We start from the raw sequence: 19,023 nt of genomic DNA, 5'->3' as shown, positions 1-19,023 counted from the left end.
CCTCCATGTTTGTTTGGGCTTATTGAGTTGTTTGTATTACCAAGAGATTTAAAAATACAGATAACTTACCAGAAGGTTGACCGTTATGATTATATTGCCATAATGCTTCGAATTTAATAAGCAACAAAAGTGAAATTCCCTTTGTTTTTCATTGCTGTCTCTACCGTTTGTCAGGGTTGTAAATCACTGTAACAGGAAAGGACAGCATGTCCTCAGGGGTTGTATCCTTTTCATTCAGGTTTTACTTGCACATAAATGGGATGTTAAAAGCACATTCTTAAAACAAACAAACAAAAAAGCACATTCTTGAACCTGATAACATATTTTGTGATTTTTCAGGTTTTTGTAAATGGTATCATTTTGGGCATCTATCTCCCCTTGCATTTTTTTTCTTAGCTGGGTCATCCAGCTTTAATAGGTATTGCCAAATTGCTCCAAATTTTCACAGGGACACGTGAATCCCACCTTTCAATACTTAGCTTGCTTATTAGAGCAGTGGAGCATCTCCTCCTACCCTTTGTTTTTAAAGAACAAATCTCAGAGACAAACAGGACAGCCTTCACCTGCCATTCGACGTGGCCAAGTCAGGCCAGGGCCTCAACGGTTTCCCCGAATAGGTGGGAGAGGCCTCAAACATGGCTGTCTGGCCCCTTGGCTGGGCTCCCAGATAGCAAGCCCCTCTTGCCCCTGCTCAGCCTGTGCAGTGACCAGGCTTGGGTCCAGGCCTTAGGAGATTCCTTGCTCCTCTGTTCCAGGTCCTAATAGACAGGTATCTGCCCACTCTACCACTCCGCCACCCCCCACCTCCCCACCCCGCCTCCTCTGCTCCTGTCTCCAGTCCATCAAGATCCATCTCCTAGTGCAAAGCCTGTGTTCCTAAAGCCCAACCTGCTTCCTACAGAGGCAGAACAAATTCAAGCAAGGGAGGAAGGGAGGGGCTTGGCCAAGGACAAATCTAAAGTGCTCCTAGCCTGGGAGGGGTGTTTAAGCTTACAGTCTGGACAAGCTCCTCTTTGCTGTTGGGAACACCAAGAGGGGGGATTGGTGGTGAGAACCAGAGAATAATGGGAGGCCTCAGACTCCTGAATCCCCACTGGGCCTGAACTTCCTCCCTCCCCCTTCTCAGCCAGAGCAAGAAGCAAGGGTGGAAGGGTGGAAGGTCATTCCTTGGAGAAAGGAGCTTTGGCTCAGGTTGTATGGCAGGGTCCCCAGTATAAGAAAAACTGACCAAGTACTTTGGCTCCTCAGAGACTTGGTTTGCCCATCTGTGAATCAGGACAGTGGGTAGTCACAGTTGAACTCCTAAGAGCCCAGAGAAACAGATCTCATTGTTGTGAGACCAGAATCTACCTCTGGGCTGGTGCCCCTCTGAAGAGATAGATGAGGATCTCCCCTTGCATCCAGGACTCCTGGGAGGAGAGGTATACTGCAGATTTCCCAGGCAGGGCTCCTGTGGGCCACAGAGGCCAGAGGACTATTTGGCGGAGCTGGGAGTATCAGTGAAAGGAGTTGGACAATCAAGCTGAACAAAAAGTTTTCAAGGACAGTCAGGCTGAGTCAGGGCCCCAGTGCCACACTCCCGGCCCCTAACAGAAGCTTCCAGAAGAAGGACAGGAGCTAGGAGAGCCAAGGTGAGGTGGGTAAGAAAAGGGGCCTCTGGAAGTGTGTATCTGCAGGGTGTACTCACAAGGCTCAGAAATCCTAATGACAATCCTCTGGGGAGAGGTTGTGACCCTTGGTACCGACCCACAGTACTGGCAGGCTGGGTCTCACTTTCACCACTTGAGAGCTTCCTTTGGCCTCGTTTCTTGCCACCAGAACATCGCCATTCGGGTTTCTTGTCCTGTGAAGCAGCGGAAGGGCCCTCATAGAAGATCAAGTTGAGTGACCTCAAAAGGTGGAGAGCTACAGGCCCCACTGAGCTCACACATGGTTTTGTTTGGCTTGTGTAGTGTTTTCAATCGTGATAAAATACACAACATAAAACTTACCATCTTAACCATTTTTAAGTGCACAGTTCTGTAGCATTACGTATATTCACATTGTTGTGCAACCGATCTCCAGGACGTTTTCATCTTACAAAACTAAAATTCTGTCCATTAAACAAGCCCCATTTCTGTCTACCCCACCCAGGGCCTGGCAACCACCAGGTTTTCTGTCTATGATTTTCAGTGTCCTAGATATTTCATGTAATCGAGATCACACAGTATTTGTCTTTTTGTGACTGGTTTACTGCACTTAGCACCGTGTCCTCAAGCTTCCTTCATGTTCTAGTGTGTGTCAGACTTCTTTCTCTCTTTAAGACGGGCTAATCATCATATGGAGATGCCACATTTTGTTTATCCACGTTGATAGACATGTGTGGTGCTTCCACCTCTTGGTTACTGTGAACAATGCTATGAACATGGGTGTACAAATCTCTTTGAGTCGATACTTGCCGTTCTTTCGGGCATGTGTCCAGAAGTAAAACTACTGGGTGATATAATAATTCTTTAATTTTTTGAGACACCTCCATAGTGTTTCCCCCCAGTGGCTGCACCATCTCACATTCCTACTAACAGTGTATAAGGGTTATGTCTGTCTCCACGTTCTTGCCACCACTTGTGATTTTTTAAAATAGTAGTTGTCCTGATGGTTGCGAGGTGGGGTATTTTTTTTAAGCTCTCATTTTACAAGTGGGTTTCAGCCCCCCAAAAAGTATGGTTTCTACATAAATTCTCAAGAAGTGCTTCTGAAGATGGAGCCCCTTGTGGGACCACTAGCAGGCAGCTGCACCCTCCTCTGCCCCCTGGATAGCCCAAGCCACTCCCTGCCTCTGGAAGGGGATGTAGACATATTTTCAGGAGGTGCTTCTGACACTTTCTGAGAAAATGGAAAGCAGTTCGCAGAACTGGTAGTCACTGCCCCCCTTCAGGTGGGGTCTGTGTCCCCTGGTTGGCAAGTCTGCCCTACCTGGCCTGGTGCCTGTGCTCATTTATGTTTGAGACCTCTGGGCCAGTTCCTCCTCACCCTCGCACATGTGCCTGTTCTGTAACAGGGAAACGTGGTGGCAGTGGAGTGTGTCAGCTTGGCCAGGCTTAAAACTACATCTCCCACAACTCCCTTACTCACAGGTTTTCCACAGGGTGGGCCACAAGCTCAATTCTTGCCAGATTTGGAAGGAAACCACCATTTTGGTTGCTGATCAGCTGATTTACCTCCTTAGTGTGAAACAGCACCAATAACTCCATTTTCCCTGGATTCTCCTTCTGTTTCACTGACCCAGGTTGTATGCCTGTGGGTCTCAGACTTCAGCCTCCACCCTGGAAATCCAGTCTTCAGGAACTGGTTCATCAGCCCCTCAAGTGTGCAGCTAGTGGCCAGGTGTGTGTATGTGCCAGTTCCCCTGTGGTTCTGCTGCTCCACTGAACTCTCAGAGGGGAACCTGAAGCCCTGCTGACTCTTCCTGCTTCGTGCCTGGTCGGTCTACGTGCCACCTTCGCCATTCTCCAGGCTCAGGAGTGTTGGCCATCCTGGGGGCCTGTGCTGGTGCTCCAGCCTGGATGGTCCCTACCCTAAAGCTGCTTGCTGGCTTGTCTGTCCTCCTGTGCATCCTCCCCAAGAACAGGAAGCAGGTCTGATGGGTCCCCGTCCCTGCCTCTGTTCAGCCAGTGTGTGCTGATGAGTACCTGTGGACTGGGCCATAGAGTCCTCCTGTTCCCCCAGTACCTCTGTAAGGATCAATGCCCCGCTGTGCAAGTGCCAGTGGCCTCAGTAGTGCTCGCTGTAGAAAGACCCAGGGCCTCTCTGCTGCCTCTGACGAATGGAGCTGCCGGAACGGCTAAAGGGCCCTCTGGCTATATCACCCAAGGTCTGATGCCTGGGACAGAGGGATGGCAAGCACCCCTTGTGCTGAGTGCTTGAGCCCCCCAACCCCATCTGATTCTGTGCTCAGCACTAGGCCTTGCCCTGCCAGAGGGACCAGTTCAACTGGGTTAGTCTACTGGAGTCCGCTGGGTGGAGCCCCCGGTGCATGGGATCCCTAAGTCCTGCAGAGCCTGGAAAGAGGCCTTTCCAGTCTTCAGGTCTGTCCTGGGGCCAGGGAAGAGTCAATCCAGAGACCCAGGAGGTAGACCTGAGAGCTGAGGAGGTTTGCAGGGACACAGGTCCCAGCCCCACCAGAGGCGGGAGGCAGGGGCACGGGAGAGTGGCTACACTGGGGATGCGAGGGCTGGAGGCGGGAAAAGCTGGAGCCCCTGACTGGAGGTGTGTCCACCCTCTCCCAGCTTAGCTGATGGGTGAGTAAAAGAAATCTTTCCTTGCTCCATTTAGAGATAAGGAAGCGGAGGCGTGGGAACAAGAAGCTTGCCTGCACCAAAAGCCATGGTGGACCAGACCCAGGATGCTGACCTAGGCCTCCGGAGACCTGTTCCTGCCCAAGTCCCTCCCCTCCTGGGCAGGGAGTACAGAGAGGAGGCTGGGGCCATTGCTAAGCCCCTATTTTACAGATAAGCAAATACATGTGGTCCTTTGCTTCCTCATGGCACTGGGGTCACCCCCCCCCCCCCCCCCGACAGGAAGCCCTTCTCCAGAGCCTCACGGGGCTCCTGGAAGTGAGGTCTAAGAGACACAGTAGGTCAACGGTGGGTCCTGGGCTCCCCAGCCCTGTGTAGGAGTGGAGTGTAGGGTCAGGGCAGAAAATACAGCCTTCCAGTCTCAGCACCAGACTAGCAAGACAAGCTTTTGAACCCTGTCTTTGCTGGGGCTGTCCCAAGGCTGAAGGGTGGCCCGTGCAGCCTTCCTTAGAGCGCCTGGTATACACCAAGTCTCCATACGGGGCAGGTCACGGCCATCCATTCTTCTCATTGGGGTGTAGGGCAGAGATGTGGGACCCACACAGAGGGGCCAGCTGAAGGGCCTAGGGAGCACCCTGAGAAGAGAGGAGGGCAGGGGCCTGTGGGTGGACAGTGGGACACTGGGGCAGTCCTTTCAGAAGAACAATTTAAAGGAATGACAAGGTCCATTGGGAGCATGGGAGGGTAAAGTGAGTCAACAGAGTGAGACCAGATTGCAAATGACAAAACCAATTCAAGTGAGCCGACATAAAAAGCAAAGTATCAGCTCAGGAGGCAGGTTCACACCAGCTTCAGGTATGGCTGGATCCAGAAGCTCTGTTAATGTCCTCAAGTATCTGTTTCTCCATTTTGTGGTTCCAATTTTCTGTCTTGGCTCCTTTTTCAGATGGGCTCTCACAGTATATTGACAAAGATGGCTGCAATTCTGGCCCCACATCCCCACCTGGGGGAGAGAGCACCTCTTTGTCTACAGCTCCGGGAAGAGTCCCAGGATTGACTCTCACTGAACTCATTGGGGTCAAGAACCTATTTCTGACCCAATGATTGTGGCAAAGGGGACAACGGAACACTCATTGGTCAGGTCTCCAGGCACATGACCATCCCTGGCCTGGAGAGTCCAATCCCCAGAGCCACATGGCTTGAGGGTAGAGTAGTTTGGGTCCTAGAAAACTATGAGTGGGGGCCCTGCCCACACAGATTGTGTGTCTGTACTGCAGGGGTGGGGCAGAGGGGGGTGTTTCATCTTGTTCTCAAACCTCCTGCCTAGAGAGCAATGATGTGCCGAGGGACCGTCTAGGACTTGTGTTCTCCACTGGCAGGGAGGCTCGGGCAGGGCAGGCACCTGTGCTGTTCCGCCCGCCACTGTGCCCCCCTCACAGCCCAGCCCAGGGCGGGAAGCAGCTCCCAGAGACAGGAGGCAGCTCGGGGACCCAGCAAGACTTTTAAACTGAAAGAGCCCGTGGATTGGCCACTTGCCCTGTGTGGAAGGATCTGCAGGGTGGTGAGTGGCTGAAGCTTTGCCCTGTGACCCCACCATCTGTGCTGGGGGAAGCTAGTGGCTGCCAGGCCAGGGTCAGGGACACCAGCAGGCCAGAGGGGCTTTTCTAGTGATGCTCCTTCCCCTTCCCCCACCCACAGTCTCTAACCCAGAGATCATCTCCGTCTGTCACATACCCAGCCCAGGCTTACCTAGCTTGGTACATGCACATACCCACTCTTCTGGAACATTCCCTAGCTTCCCACTGCCCCAGAGCCTTCCTTTTGCAGGGTTGTCCTCATAGGAACATCTGTCAAGGGCTCACTTGGTCTTAAATACAACCATTACATGTACTGGACGCCAGGGTGTCTCAGGGCTGAGGGTCATCCAACCTTCCAACTTGTCCAATAACCCTCGACTGTGTGCACGCCGGAGCAGCCAGTGAGCTGAGGGTCAGCACCTGGCTCAAGCCACACCTAGGGTCGTACTCAGTGAGCCAGAGCCCGAGGTCTCATTTCCAATATCCCGTTGCATCAGCACAAAGTCTCTGAGTTCAGAAGAACTAACCTGTGCAAATGCCTAGCCTGGTGTGACCTTGTACGTGTTGAGGGGCCCAGGCCAGCAAACCCGGAAGAGCCAGGGCTGCCCCGTCCTCCCTCCCCCAGCCCCGGACCCGCGGGTCTTCAACAAGTCTCCAACTCCGTTCCCAGGAGATCCGTCCCTCGAGGGTCCCTCCAGGATCAGCCGGTCGGCCCCAGGCCCCTGCAGCTACCACCCCCGACGGGGCACTCCGGGCTCCAGGCCCACCTCGCGCACATCCCGGGCGCCCAGGACCCTAGGGACCCACCATCCGACCCCCAGCGCGCGCCGACCGCGCCCATCCCTACCCCACTCGGAAGGAAACGAGAGCGGTTCAAAGGTTTAAACAATTTATTGTGCCCCAAAAAGGCCGGCGGGATGAAGGGAAGGCCGCGCGGGCCGCGCCCCGAGCGATTGTGTGTCGCGCACCCAAAGGCGGAGGGTGGGGAGTGGGAAAGGTCCCCCAGAGTACCCGGACCGGGCCGGGCAGCGCGGTCGCGGCCATTGGCGCCGAGGGGCCGGTAACCATGACGACGGCCGTTGCCAAGGGCGAGAGCCAATAGTGGCGTCGCCAGGCCGTTTCAAAAATCTAAAGGAAAAACAACAAGGAAAAAAAAAAACCACCGCTAGGGCGGCGGGGGAGGGGCGGGGAGGGGATGGAGCGCGGGCCCGGGGCCTCCGCGCGGCTCAGAGGAGGGGCGGCGGCTTCCGTACAAAACCTACATACACTTGGGTAGAAAACCGAGCGTCGGCGCGCTCACTTGCGGCCCTTGGGCACCTTGGGGACGCTGGGCTTGGCCGCCTTCTTCACCTTCTTGCCCCCGGCGGCCGCCGCCTTCTTAGCCTTGCTGCCTTTGTCCTTCTTGGAGGCGGCGCCCTTCTTGTGCGAGCGCTTCTCGGCCTTCGGGCCCTTGGGCGGCTTCTTGTCCGCGCGCCGGGGGCCGGGTGGGCCCGGGGCCGCCTTCTTGGCCTTGTGCGCGGCGGGCGCCGGGGCGGTGGCGGCCGCCGTGGCTCCGCGCCGCTCGCTGCCGCCCTCCAGCTTCTTGCGGTTGAGCTTGAACGAGCCGTTGGCGCCGGTGCCCTTCACCTGCAGGAGCGTGTCGTTCTGCACCAGCGCCTTGATGGAGTACTTGAGGTAGGTGCGCCCGTTCTGCTGGTCGAACCACGCCACCTTCTTGGCCTCGGTGTAGATCTTGGCCAGCGACGAGCCGTTGCGCTCCCCCAGCCTGCGGATGGTCTCCACCACCAGCTGGCTGTACTTGCCCGGCTGGTTCTTCTTCTTGTTGTTCTTTTTCTTCTTGGACGGGGACAGTGCCGCCGAGCCGCCGGCCTTGGCCGCCTTCTTGGCCGCCCCCTCGGCGGTCGTCAGCGGCAGGGCCTCCTCGAGCTCCACGGACATGGTGGCGAGCGGGTTGGTGGCGGGCGGGGCGCGGAAGCCCGGGGGCCGCGCCGGGAAGAGGAAGGCGAGGGGCCGAGGGGGCGCCGGGGGACTGGGGGCGCGCGGCGGCTCCAGGCGGGAGCGGCCGCGGCCGGGCCTGGGGCCGGGCGGCAGGGCTGGGGCGGGGGCCGAGCCGGCCGGAGCGGGGGTCCCGGGGCCGGGGCCGGGGCCGGAGCCGGAGCCGAAGCCGAAGCCGAAGCCGAAGCCGGAGCCGGAGCGAAGAGGGTCGGGGCGGAGGGGGTCGGAGCCGGGAGCGGGCCGGAGCGGGGGCAGGTCGGCCGAGGGGGCGCCGCGGATGCCGCTGCCGGAGCTCGCTGGGCGTGCGCGCTGCGCTCTGGCGAGGAGGGCGCTGCGCTCCGCTTTTATAGCTCCGTGGCGGACCACGTTGAGAACAACAACAGCCTGGTCTGGAGCCAGCGCCAACTTGTGCTTCTTGGAGCCCCTTCCTCGGCCGCTGGCTTCCCGGACCGCGCCTCCCGGGCGCCCCCGAGCCCACGGCCGAGCGCCCCGGACAGGGCCCGAGCCTGCGGCGCAGCGGAGAGGCGACCTACGCCCGGGAAGGGCTCGGCAAAGGGGAACGGAGGGGCGCACCCTATGCTGCGGGAGCGCGAGCGGAGGGGGGCACCCGGTTTAGGGGCGAATAGCGCGGGCTCCGGGGGAGGCCACGCGGCCCGGAGCTTTGCGGCCGGCGGCCAAGAGTGCGCCACGGCCGTCCATGCCCTGAGCGCGGTCTGGGGGGCCCTGGCCTGCCCGCAGGACGAGCTTTAATTTGTCCGAACTAACACAGGGCACGCCCTCACGTGGTCGGCTGGGGCAATGTGAAGTGTGCTAGGACATCTTCGAGGGGGGTCTCCCCCGAGTCCGAGGGGCCGGTGGCTGGAGGCGCCCTCCGACTGCGCGCCCGGGGTCCTGCTATGCCAAGGGGCCTGAGCACGGCCCGGGAGGACGTGGGGGCCACTGCAGGTGTCTCCCTGCGGACGTTCCCTAACCTCCCCCCACCCCCACCCAACTGGCGCCGATGCTCCAAATGCCCCATTTTGTGGTGCGCAAGTGGCCGCCACCGTTCGCCCCAAAGCCAAATGGCGGTTCCACGGTGGAGCCGGTTGAGTGTCAGGCTGCGACCCCCCAAGGAGTTCTCCGACGTGATGGGGGAGGGGAGGTGCTGGGCCACACCCCTCCCCCGCGCGTGCGGGGAGGACGATTGCGAGCCGGGCCTGGAGACTGCTTTCCCAGCTCCCTCTCTCCCGGTACCAGGAGAAGTCCCCCGCGGGGGCTTGTGCAAGTCTGGAGGCTCTGATATGGGCGGGATCCAGCGTGACTGGTGCCCTGGAGGCGCCGGAAGGCATTTCACGAAGTGAAAGATGCCTCTACTTGGGGAAACTGGATCCATGGGGAGACACCCCGAGGGGAGAGCTGATTCCTTCGGGGTAAGTGATTTTAGGCCGAGCATGGAAGAGTGGATGGGACGGGACGGTAGAAAAATTGGAGTTCGGGGTGGAGAGAGGTAGAGGCCGTGAAGTCCGAGAAGGGGGGGAGGGGGAGGGGAGATGTTCTGGGCCGTCTACCCCAAGAGGTCCCTGTCAGTGGGCACCCCTTTTCCAAAGCAGGCACAGACCCCATCTGCCCTCCGACAAGCTAGTGAATAAGACCCAGGAGAGGAGGAAATTGAGGCTAGGAACCAGTGAGACGGGGGTGGAGTTTTTTGCGTGGGGATTGGAGCCAGTGGCCTGGAGGCAGGGGAGGTCTTCAGCTCCCCCCGCAGTGAGTACAGCCCATAGGAGAGGAAAGATAAGCTCAGGTCCCTGCAAAGAAGGCCAAGCCTCTTTCCCAGGAAGGACCCTAAGTGGACCTCGAGCCATGGAAAACCTTGCAGGCCTGAGACCTCCCGCAAGGTGAAAAAAGACCGTCAGGAATCTCCTAGCAGAGATTGGGGTGGGTTCCTGAAAGTCCTGCTGGCTGAACCCTGGGGGCGGCCCTGGGGAGCTGAAAGGTCTTGCGGAAAAAACCACAGGTTCTGGAAATGCAAGTGTGTGCATGCAGGGCTCCACAGAGGATGTAGTGCAGTGAAAGAGAAGTAGTAAGATGGAGCTGCTGCAGCTGCGGAGGAGGTTCTGCCCAGGAACAGAAGCCATCTGAGACTGAGCAGAGGACCTGGGAGGGAGGTGGGTATGGCCGCCCTGCTGCAGTGGACCAGGGTGCTTGGAGCTGGGGCAGGAACACCAGGAAGAGAGCTGGCCCAAGGACCTAGCTGGAGGGCAGGCAGCCAGGTGACTGGTGGGGGTGGGGGGTGGGGGTGGGGACTTGAGCTTGGTCTCAGAAAGGTCAGAGCAATAGAAGATGGCGATGTCCCTGATGGAACCCCTGCATGGGTGCAAGGGCACCCTCAGACTGATATTGGTCCAGCCATCCCAGAGAGAAGGTCGCTGGAAATGTGAATCTGGAGCTGGTTCAGCAGGAGGCTGGGTCAGGGGTGTCTTCCTGTCTTCCTGGGGTCATGGTGCGGGGAAGAGGAGGATGTGGAAATGGTAGGAAAGGGAAGGTTGCTCTGTGGGAGGCAGAGGAGGAACGTCAGAAAGTAAGGAGGGACCCAGGTGTGGCTTGTGTCTCAGAAGCTAAGGAGGAGAGAGTTTCAAGAAAGAAGGGCTGGTCTGTCACAATGCAGGCCATTCAGAAAGTGGATAGACGGATCAGCAGAATGGACAGGTTCAGCAGAGCTGGAGAGCCTGGCAGGCTTGCAGCTTCCAAGACCCTCTGGCTAGAATCTGCCTGTTTTTGCCCAGTGTTTTAAAAACAAAAATGAAACGAAAAAACAAATAGGATTGAAAATTCAAGTGATTTCAGATAAAAACGTGTCCAGATTTCAGCTTTCCCTTAAAAAAATCTGAAGATTTACCCTGGGTGGGGGCAGAAATAATGGGGCCTGAAACCATCACCCCTGCGGATGAACCAGACTCCCAGCACCTGGTCAGTTTGGGGAGTGTGGCCATTGTGGGGCAGCGGGAAGGTTCTCTAGCCCTGGGGGAGGCCTGGTGGTGACTGGAGGGGAGAAGGAATCAGTGGAGGGAGTGGACACATGCAGGCAGGGCAGTGTGGCTCGGTTCGGGCTCCTTGGCCTGCTGGTGGAGCAGGTGCTTTTGTGGGGGGGAGGGGGTTCTGCCTATGGGCCTGTGGACCAAGCTCTGGGAGACTGATTCCAGGGCCTTGGGAACTGGCAGAGACCAAGTGGTTTCATTCCACTGGCCTCATTAAACAGATGAGGAAAACAGGCTTGGAGGACAGAGGACAGTGGCTTTGTCCAGTTAGCCAGGATTCTAGGCCTGGGGTCCTGCCAGTCTTCAGGGATGCTTCTGAAATCCCACACTCCCAGCAGCCTCCTGGCACCCCTCCCAGGAAACATAGGTGGGGAAGGCCTCAAGTAACCAATGAAAAATGATAAAATCTGGAAGTGGCCAGGGCCTAGAAGGGTGACCCCCTTCCCTCATCCCTCCAGCACCAGGCCAGTCTTGGAGTTAAGCTGAAGGCAGAATCAGGGTGGGCATGTGGGTCCTCTCTCCCTAGGGGAGTCCTCCAGTCCTGGGGCTCCAAACACCATCCATATACTGATGACACCCATTAATGTCAACCCTCATTTCTGTCTCTCTTCTGACCGACGGACTGGCAGCCAGCTGCTTGCCCCCAACTCCACCTGGATGTCCAAACACATCTCTCGGGTGATGGCTAAAACAGAACTTTTTTCTCTCGCAAACCTGCTCCTCCCCAAGGTTTCCAGGGCAGTTCTAACCCAAAGCACAGACTTGTCCCCATTTTTCCCCTCTACCCTCTCATTCAACCTACAGATTCCTGTCACATCTATCTGCAAACATCCTCCCCGAGCCCCACCGTCTCCACCTGTCCCCTCTCGGCTTGCCGGGCCCTGGCACACTGCAGGCACGCAGCAGCAGATGGAGCGGCTAACACAGAACTCTGATCTGCGTCCCACCTCTGCGGAAGGGCCTCGGTGGCTGTCATCAGACTTAGGATGAGTCTGCTCTCAGCCCCACTGGCCATTTCTTTCCTCACACAGACCCAGGGCGTTCCGCCTCAGGGTCTTTGCACCTGCTGTGCGGCTGACTATACTTATTCCCATCTCCATCCTTGAGAGCCTCCCCACGTAGCCGCCTAGCCAGCCAGGCTGCATACCTCCCAGAGTTCCTGTAATCACAGCGCCCTACTTGATTTCCTTCATAGCACTTACTATCATCATCTTTTTTTTTTTTTTAAGATTTTTTTTTCATGAGAGAGAGAGAGAGGCAGAGACACAGGCAGAGGGAGAAGCGGGCCCCATGCAGGGAGCCCGTCCCGGGACTCGATCACGGGACTCCAACCCGGATCTCCAGGATCAGGCCCTGGGCCGAAGGCGGCATTAAACTGCTGACCCACCCGGGCTGCCCACTATCATCATCATCCCACAGTCTTTGGTCTGTTTACGTGTGTACCGGGTGCTTGGTAAGAAGAGCATTGGGTGGGCCTTGCTCCCCGCCGGACCCCAGCCCTGGGCACACCCTGTCTGGCTGCTGCCCCTGCTCACTGCCGCCTGCTGCCTGGAGCCAGGACAGGTTTGCCTGCTTCTGCAACAGGAAGGTGGGCTGGGAGTCACAGGAGCTCCCGGCTGCGCTTGGACCCTGGCACTCCCACAAACTCCACGTGTGCCCCCCCCCCCCCGCTCCCCCTACACTACTCTGCCCTTAGTATCCCAGTTTGTGAAAAGGGGTTGGATGTGTGCCGCGCCCTCCAGCTCTGGCAGCCTGAGTCTGGACTTCTGAACAGAGGACATGTCAAAAGAAGGGAAGACCCACAAGAATACAACCTTCCTGGAGGATGAGACACGAAACAGAGGAGTTGGCCTGGCCCGGTGGCAAGTCTGGGCCTAGGATGTAGAACCCTAGACTCTGGGTGGGCTCCTCTGCCTCTGCCGGCCTCGGGGTTACCTGTACAGGGGATATTCGTTTTAGAGCTCCAGCGGACCCCTCCGCATGGGAGGGTTTCAGAAGGCCTGGGTGGGTGTCACCAGCCTCAGGGACCAGGTTCAGAGGCCCTGCTGCTGAGGGCCCCTCACCAGGGAGGCCCCTTTGGCTGTTAACTGCTGAGGGTAACAGTCGAGGGCCAAGAGTGTCTCCCCAAAATGTGTTTTAAACCGAGAGGTAGGCTTCATCCTAGGCCTGGACCGGGAGGGAGGGTGATGGGGCCCAATTTGGGATTTAAAATGTAAATAGAGAGGCATTAAGTATTTTTCAGCGGAGACAAAGGGAAATTCACCAGGCAAGACCTTGGGGAAGGTTGCCTTTAAGATGCAAATGTGTATTGTGAAGCCCCGAATGGGGACGTTCTTAGGGGCCCTGACCCCTGGCCCCCTGTGGCTGTGCAGTGGGCTCTGGGGGGACGGAGGGTCTGAAGAACCCTGGCAAAGTGGCCTGAGACCAAAGGAGTGGACAAGTCGATGCTGAGGCTGAAAGGGTGCGAAACATGTGGACCGAGAGAGCTTAGAGTTCCCGGAGGCCTCACTTGGTGGTAGCTGGCTGGGCCCTCCAGCCTGGGAGGGTCCGGTAGGAGGAGCTGGGCCCCAACTCTGGGAGGAGAATGGGGCAGGCCAGGGGCAGGTTCCTAACCGCAGGCGGCCCAGGCTTAGGGCACCAGCAAACCCAGCCGGCGGAGGGCTCCGATGAGATTGTCTTGCTAACGGAGGTAAGGAGCGCCCCTGGGGGCAGAAACCAGACCTTTGTGGGAAGGCACTCAGGGTGCAGCGCCTTGTTCTTTCGGAACTGCATTAAGGCCGAAGGGACGGTAGGCCCACGTGCACACGTCTGCGTGGAGCCTCAGGGCAGGGTTTCACGCCAGGCACCCGGGGACCTGGAGTGCCCAGTGAGAATCCTCAACCTAGAGATGAGGCCCACAAAAGGGAGGAGAGTGGAGGATGATCGGAGTTTGAAGCCGACCCGGCCCTGAGCCTGCGCCCTCTCTGTCGTCCTCCCGGGGCTGGAGGGCTGCTGGGCCGAGCAGGGAGTGGGCCCCGCCGGCGGGCCCTGCAGCAGAGCGCGCTGCTCTTGCCCACGCCTTCGTTTGCCTCGTTTCTTCAAAAGCCCACTCGAGATTTTTCTCAGTAAAGTTATTCGTGGTCTAAGCCCCCACGGTGTAGAAGGAAGCGAAGTGGAAACAAAGCCCCGGGCCCTCGGTGCCCCGCGCGCCTGCGGCCCCACTCCCGGTGCCGAGGTTATGGAAGCGGCCCCGGGGATGGGCGGGGATGGGCGTGCAGCGCTATTTCCGTGCCTCCATGACTACCCTTTCTTCGCTAGCCCAGAAAGATCTAGGAGATTCGTCTGTAAGCGGTTTCTCTGCCAAAGAGAGTTAACTAACTCCTGGTGGCCATGGCCTGGCCGTCCTCCGAGCCAGCCCTTCCCCGGTACCCCCTCTTCATCCGCGCCCCGTTTCCTCCTGCCGTGCCCTGGGGCCCCACCTGGGGCCCGTTTCCTTGCACCGGTGCCACCACGGGGCGGGTGGCGCGGGGCACTCAGCCTCAGGATTTGGTTTTCTTCCTTTTCATGTTTTGCAGCCCCGGCATCCCCGCGGCCCCCCGCCCCCCGCTGCCGTGGCCGAGTCCCGCGCCTGCCCCCTGCCGGCGTGTCTGACTTCTCATCCATTCTTCATCCCGTCGCAGGCCGAAGCCGCCCGTCTGCCTGCCTGGCCGCCTTGGGCCCTGCGGCTCCCCAGAGCCCTGACTCCCCCGCCCTGGGGTCCCGGGGCTTGGAAAAGGGCGGGGTGCAGGTGCTGGGAGCTTGCTCGAGGGCTGAGTGTTAGGAGGAGGGACTGAGCGGTGGAAACTGGGAAATGGCTTCTCCAGGCCCCGCCCTTGGGTGGGGACCGTGGAGAGAAGCTCGGAGGAGCCGGGCCAGTCGCGTTTGGAGGCAAGGAGGGTAGCTCCCAGGAGGAAGCCTTCAGGGGGCGTCCTCTCCATGGGATGCAGGGGTGTCCAGGCCCAGTGTTGGGCCTCCCACCCCCCTCCGAGGGGGAGCATGGCCCGGCTGGGCCTTGCTTCCTCCCCTTTGGGAAGTGCCGGCTCTGGGGGTAGGCTTGGCTTCCTGAGATGGACAAGGCCAGCCTCTGACCTGGGTAGGACGTGACATCTCTTCTCCAGAAGCCTCGATGTGAGGCCCAAGGAGCTGGGACGGCAGGATGGAAAGACCATTCTGGGAGGGGGCTCCGGACAACCAGGACAAAACCTGACAGACGGAGAAACCACCTCCTTCCCCCTCTGCCATCAAGCACAGGCCTGCTTTGGCCGCCGCTGCATCACGATCCCTGTTGCTGAGGTGCAGACAAGGGAATCTTGGCTTTATCTCCCTTTCTTACAAGCAGTCTCAGTTTGTGGACACCCTCTTCCTGGGGAAGAACTGAAAGCCCTAATGGGTGGGAGAGCAGCCTGGCCCCTGCTCAAGTACCACGCTGGCCAGGTATTGAACATTCCAGGGCAGGGGGGTGGGGGTGGGGTGGGTGTATTTCTACCTCCATTGTCCAGATGAGGAAACTGAGGCTTCAAGGAGGTTGGGTAATGTCCCCAATGATACTGGCCAGGAAAAGATGGCAAAGCATTTGCTGTTTACCCCATTGCAAGTAGCCCCTCCTGCTCCCAGGCAGTCTCTGTACTTTGCTGAGATTATCCTGTCTGCTGCCTGGTGTCCCCACAAGAGCAGGGACCCTGTCTAACTCACTGCTGCATAGGGTCTGGCACATAGTAGGCCCTCAATAAATATTTGTTGAATGAATGAGATGGGTGGGATTCAAATCTTAGGTCTGGCCATGAGGCTTGTGCTTCCTGTCACAGTACTGTCCCTACATGTGTCACAACTCAAAAAGTGTGCACTGAGCCTACTAGGCCTCCTAACAGAGCAGCCAAGGGACCCCACAGGATTGCAACACCTTTGAAAAGTCTGGCAGAAAGCCTGTAATCTTTGCAAGGCCCAGAGAATTTTATTTCTGTTACTTGCTTGTCCAGTTTGAGGATCCTGAACTGGTCAAGAACTGGTTAACAAATGCTCTGGAAGTTTCCTGCTGCAATGAGGCAGAGGTGAGACCTCAAGCCAGACTGCTCCCTAACGGCCATTATCTGAGGGGCCTGAAGAGTGGGACGTGATGGCCACACTGGGTGGCTGGTCACAAAGATGGGCCACTCTGGACAGCCACCTGCCACTTGGCCCTGCTGAGGCCTTCTCCTCCCCCATGTTCAATCCAGCTCTTCCTCCCCTTAGAGGCAGCCAGGGCAGCTTTGAGAAGGCGAACCCGAGCTCTTTGCTGTCCTTGAGTGGACCTGCCCCCATGTCCTGCAGCCTCAAGACCCTGCTGACCTCTTCGACTTTATCTCCCGGCGATCCTGCCCTCCCTTTGGGCTCCCTCTCTGTGGGGCACACCCTGAGCAGACTCATGGGGTCCTATTGGGCAGTGGCGCCCTGGGGCCTGCCCCCCACACGAACTCCCTCAATCCTGTCATCCTGATTCCTTTTCTTATAAGATTCCTCTAGCTATGTGAGCTTTCATTTGCTTCCTTCCTAACTGTCCCCCTACCTCCAAGACCTTGTCTGTCGTGTGTAGCATCGAATGATGAGAATCTAGAAATGAGTAACTCCTGGCCCTAGTCAGGTTCAGAGATATATATGGGGATGGGAAAAAAAATCCCAATCAAACCAACACCTAACCTGGAGCCTGACAAATAGCTCTCAGAAAATGTGTCCCCCTTCCTTTACCCCCCTCTTTAGGTAATCTCTCCTGAAAGAGGTGGCCTTTGAGGAATGCTTTGGGATGGGCAAGGGACCGAAAGGGAGGACCCTTAGCCCTGTCCTGTTGTCCCACCTGCCCTGCCCTTGCCTCGTTTAACATGAAGCAGCTGAGGTCCAGAGAAGAGGCAGGGCCCGCTGGGGCCATCTGGATATACTCCAAGTCTAATTCCCAGTCCAGTACTCTTGCCCCACCCCACCGGCCTCCGTCTCCTGTTCAGTTGAGAAAGCCTCCAAGTGGGGCTCCTGGTGCCAGGTCTTCACAGGGGCCAGGTTTCCCCAAATCCTCCATCGGATCCTGCCCACACCCTGCTTCCCATCACACTTAGAGTAAGATCCAGGGGTCTCCCCCAGCCCCAAGGCCGGGTGTGGCCTGCGCCCCGCCGGTCTTCCTCCGTCCCCACCCGGCTCCCTCCGCCGTCCCCGCCCCGGACAGCGAGCCGCTCGCCACCACAGGGCCTTCGTGCCGCTGTTCCCTCTCTTCGCAGACTTTGTCTTCCTCCCTCTGTGCCAATCAAGTGTAATGTCCCCAGGAGAGCCCTCCCTAAACACCCCATCTGCAGGGGGGTTCCCTGCTTCACCACTTCCCCGAGCCCCCCGCCCCCGCCTCTTTTACGCATCACGTTTCCGTTTTTCTTCCGTAGCACTTATCACCACTTGGGAGCTTTTGCACTGATGACCCTAGTTTTCTGCGCCGCCCTAAGGTCAGCTTGTCTGGGCTATCACGGACTCCATCGCACCTGGCACACAATAGATGCTCAATAAACATTTGTTTGAATGAATGAAATAAAAAGGGCCCTCGTGGCGTACGGAGGTCTGGCCTGGTCCTTCCTGCCCCAAGTGTCAAACCGGGTGTGTGCAGAGCCCGGGGTTAAGGGCGAGGCTAGGCCAGCATCTCGCCCCTCCCCGACCCCGTGACCGCAGGAACCCCGAGGGGCACCCCGGCTCCCCCGCGCAGGGAGGGGGGTGCGGCGTCGCTGCGGTCGGCGAGGACCGAGGCCAGGCCCCGGCGCCGGCCTCTGGGGGCAGCACCAAGAGGTGCCCGGACGCGGCGGAGACCTGTTCCCGCGCTCCCGGCGCCTGCCCGCCTGCCTCGGCCAGCGCCGCCCCCTCCCAGCCCCTCAGGTCTCGGGGGCCCTGGCACTGGGGGGCGCCTTTCCTTCCCTCCCGCATCCGCCCCGCCGCCGGCTCCCCCGTCGTCAGAGACGCCCGAACCACGTCGGCTTCTCCGCGCGGCCGTTAAGCGTTGGGCGCGCGCCCCGCCCCCGGCGTCAGCGCTGCGGCGCTCGGCCCCGCCCCCGGCGTCAGCGCTGCGGCGCTCGGCCCCGCCCCCGGCGTCAGCGCTGCGGCGCTCGGCCCCGCCCCCGTCTCCACGGAAACCAGCACGCTTCCCGCGCCGCCTCCCAGCGGCGTCCCGCGCCTGCGCCTGCGCCTGCGCTCCGCGGGCCTGTGCCCCCAGACGGCCTCTGAGGAGTCAGGCGGTAGGTTCTTACCTCTGGCAGGGCGGTTCTTAGGATCGCTGAGGATCGGCGGGTTTGGGAAGGGAACTGACCCAAAGTCTAGGGAGTTTCGACCTGCATTAGAGCTTTGCTGCAGCCAGGTTCCCCGGAAACGTCGCTAAGGTTTCCCTGGGGCAGAGCCGAGGTCAGACCCCAGGGGTTTGTGCCCTGGGTACAGATCCCCTCGGCGGCTGCAGTGACGGAGGCTCTGAGGCTGCTGGGTCGGGGACTTCCCTCCCCTCCGCCCCCACTCCGCTCCCGAAGCCCCGGGGAAGCCACTGCTGCTTTGGGCACTGCTGGTCCGCAACAAATCTTAGCCAGGCTATCCCAGAAGCTTTGCAAAGCTGACACCGTCTTTGATCTTGAACTGGGAGGCTGAAAGAATACTCTGGCGCTCACTTGTGGTCTCCGCCACTTAACAAGGAGACCAGCTGCTGATCTTGGAAGACCCCCAGAATAGATTTTTACAAGTCTGGAGTCCCCGCAGAGGTACTCATGGGTTAAAAATATACATGCTGGGGCAGGCTGGCCTGAACGCGGACTTCTCGGGTGGCGCGGTGAACTTTATGCAGCACCAGCTAGCAGAGCTAGCTTCCAGAATGACCTTTTCACTGATCCCCACTGACCACTGATGCTGCCTCCAAGGCCTGTGCAATAAGCACCTGCTGGGCTCTCCGTCTTTAGGATCCACGCCGCCAGTCCCTGTGCTGACACTGGACCCTGGGGACCAGTGCTTCCCAGACTTCCCTGACCAAAAACTACCGGAGACACGATCAGACGCAGAACACCATACTCTGCACGTCTCAGTGCCTGGCTCGCGCACCCAGCCCTGAGATACCTAAACTAAGGTTTAAAAATCTGCAACGGGGGGATCCCTGGGTGGCACAGCGGTTTG

At 58.6% G+C, this 19,023-nt stretch overlaps 1 protein-coding gene and 1 long non-coding RNA gene across 2 annotated transcripts; one reads left to right on the top strand and one right to left on the bottom strand.

The window, feature by feature from the left end:
* Positions 1-6,723: 6,723 nt before the first annotated feature.
* H1-10 (H1.10 linker histone) lies at positions 6,724-8,176 on the bottom strand. Its single transcript, XM_025991584.2, has one exon. The coding sequence runs from the start codon at positions 7,787-7,789 to the stop codon at positions 7,148-7,150; it is 642 nt and encodes a 213-aa protein (XP_025847369.1). The 5' UTR covers positions 7,790-8,176; the 3' UTR covers positions 6,724-7,147.
* Positions 8,177-14,922: 6,746 nt separating this feature from the next.
* Positions 14,923-17,422, top strand: LOC140593897 (uncharacterized). Its single transcript, XR_011994296.1, has 2 exons — positions 14,923-15,312; positions 17,274-17,422. It is a non-coding gene; the product is annotated as an uncharacterized lncRNA (long non-coding RNA).
* The last annotated feature ends 1,601 nt before the right edge of the window (positions 17,423-19,023 follow it).

The sequence above is a fragment of the Vulpes vulpes genome, chromosome 9 (genome assembly GCF_048418805.1).
Source record: "Vulpes vulpes isolate BD-2025 chromosome 9, VulVul3, whole genome shotgun sequence".
NCBI classification, from domain to species: domain Eukaryota; kingdom Metazoa; phylum Chordata; class Mammalia; order Carnivora; family Canidae; genus Vulpes; species Vulpes vulpes.
This window is presented reverse-complemented; position numbering and strand designations above follow the sequence as displayed.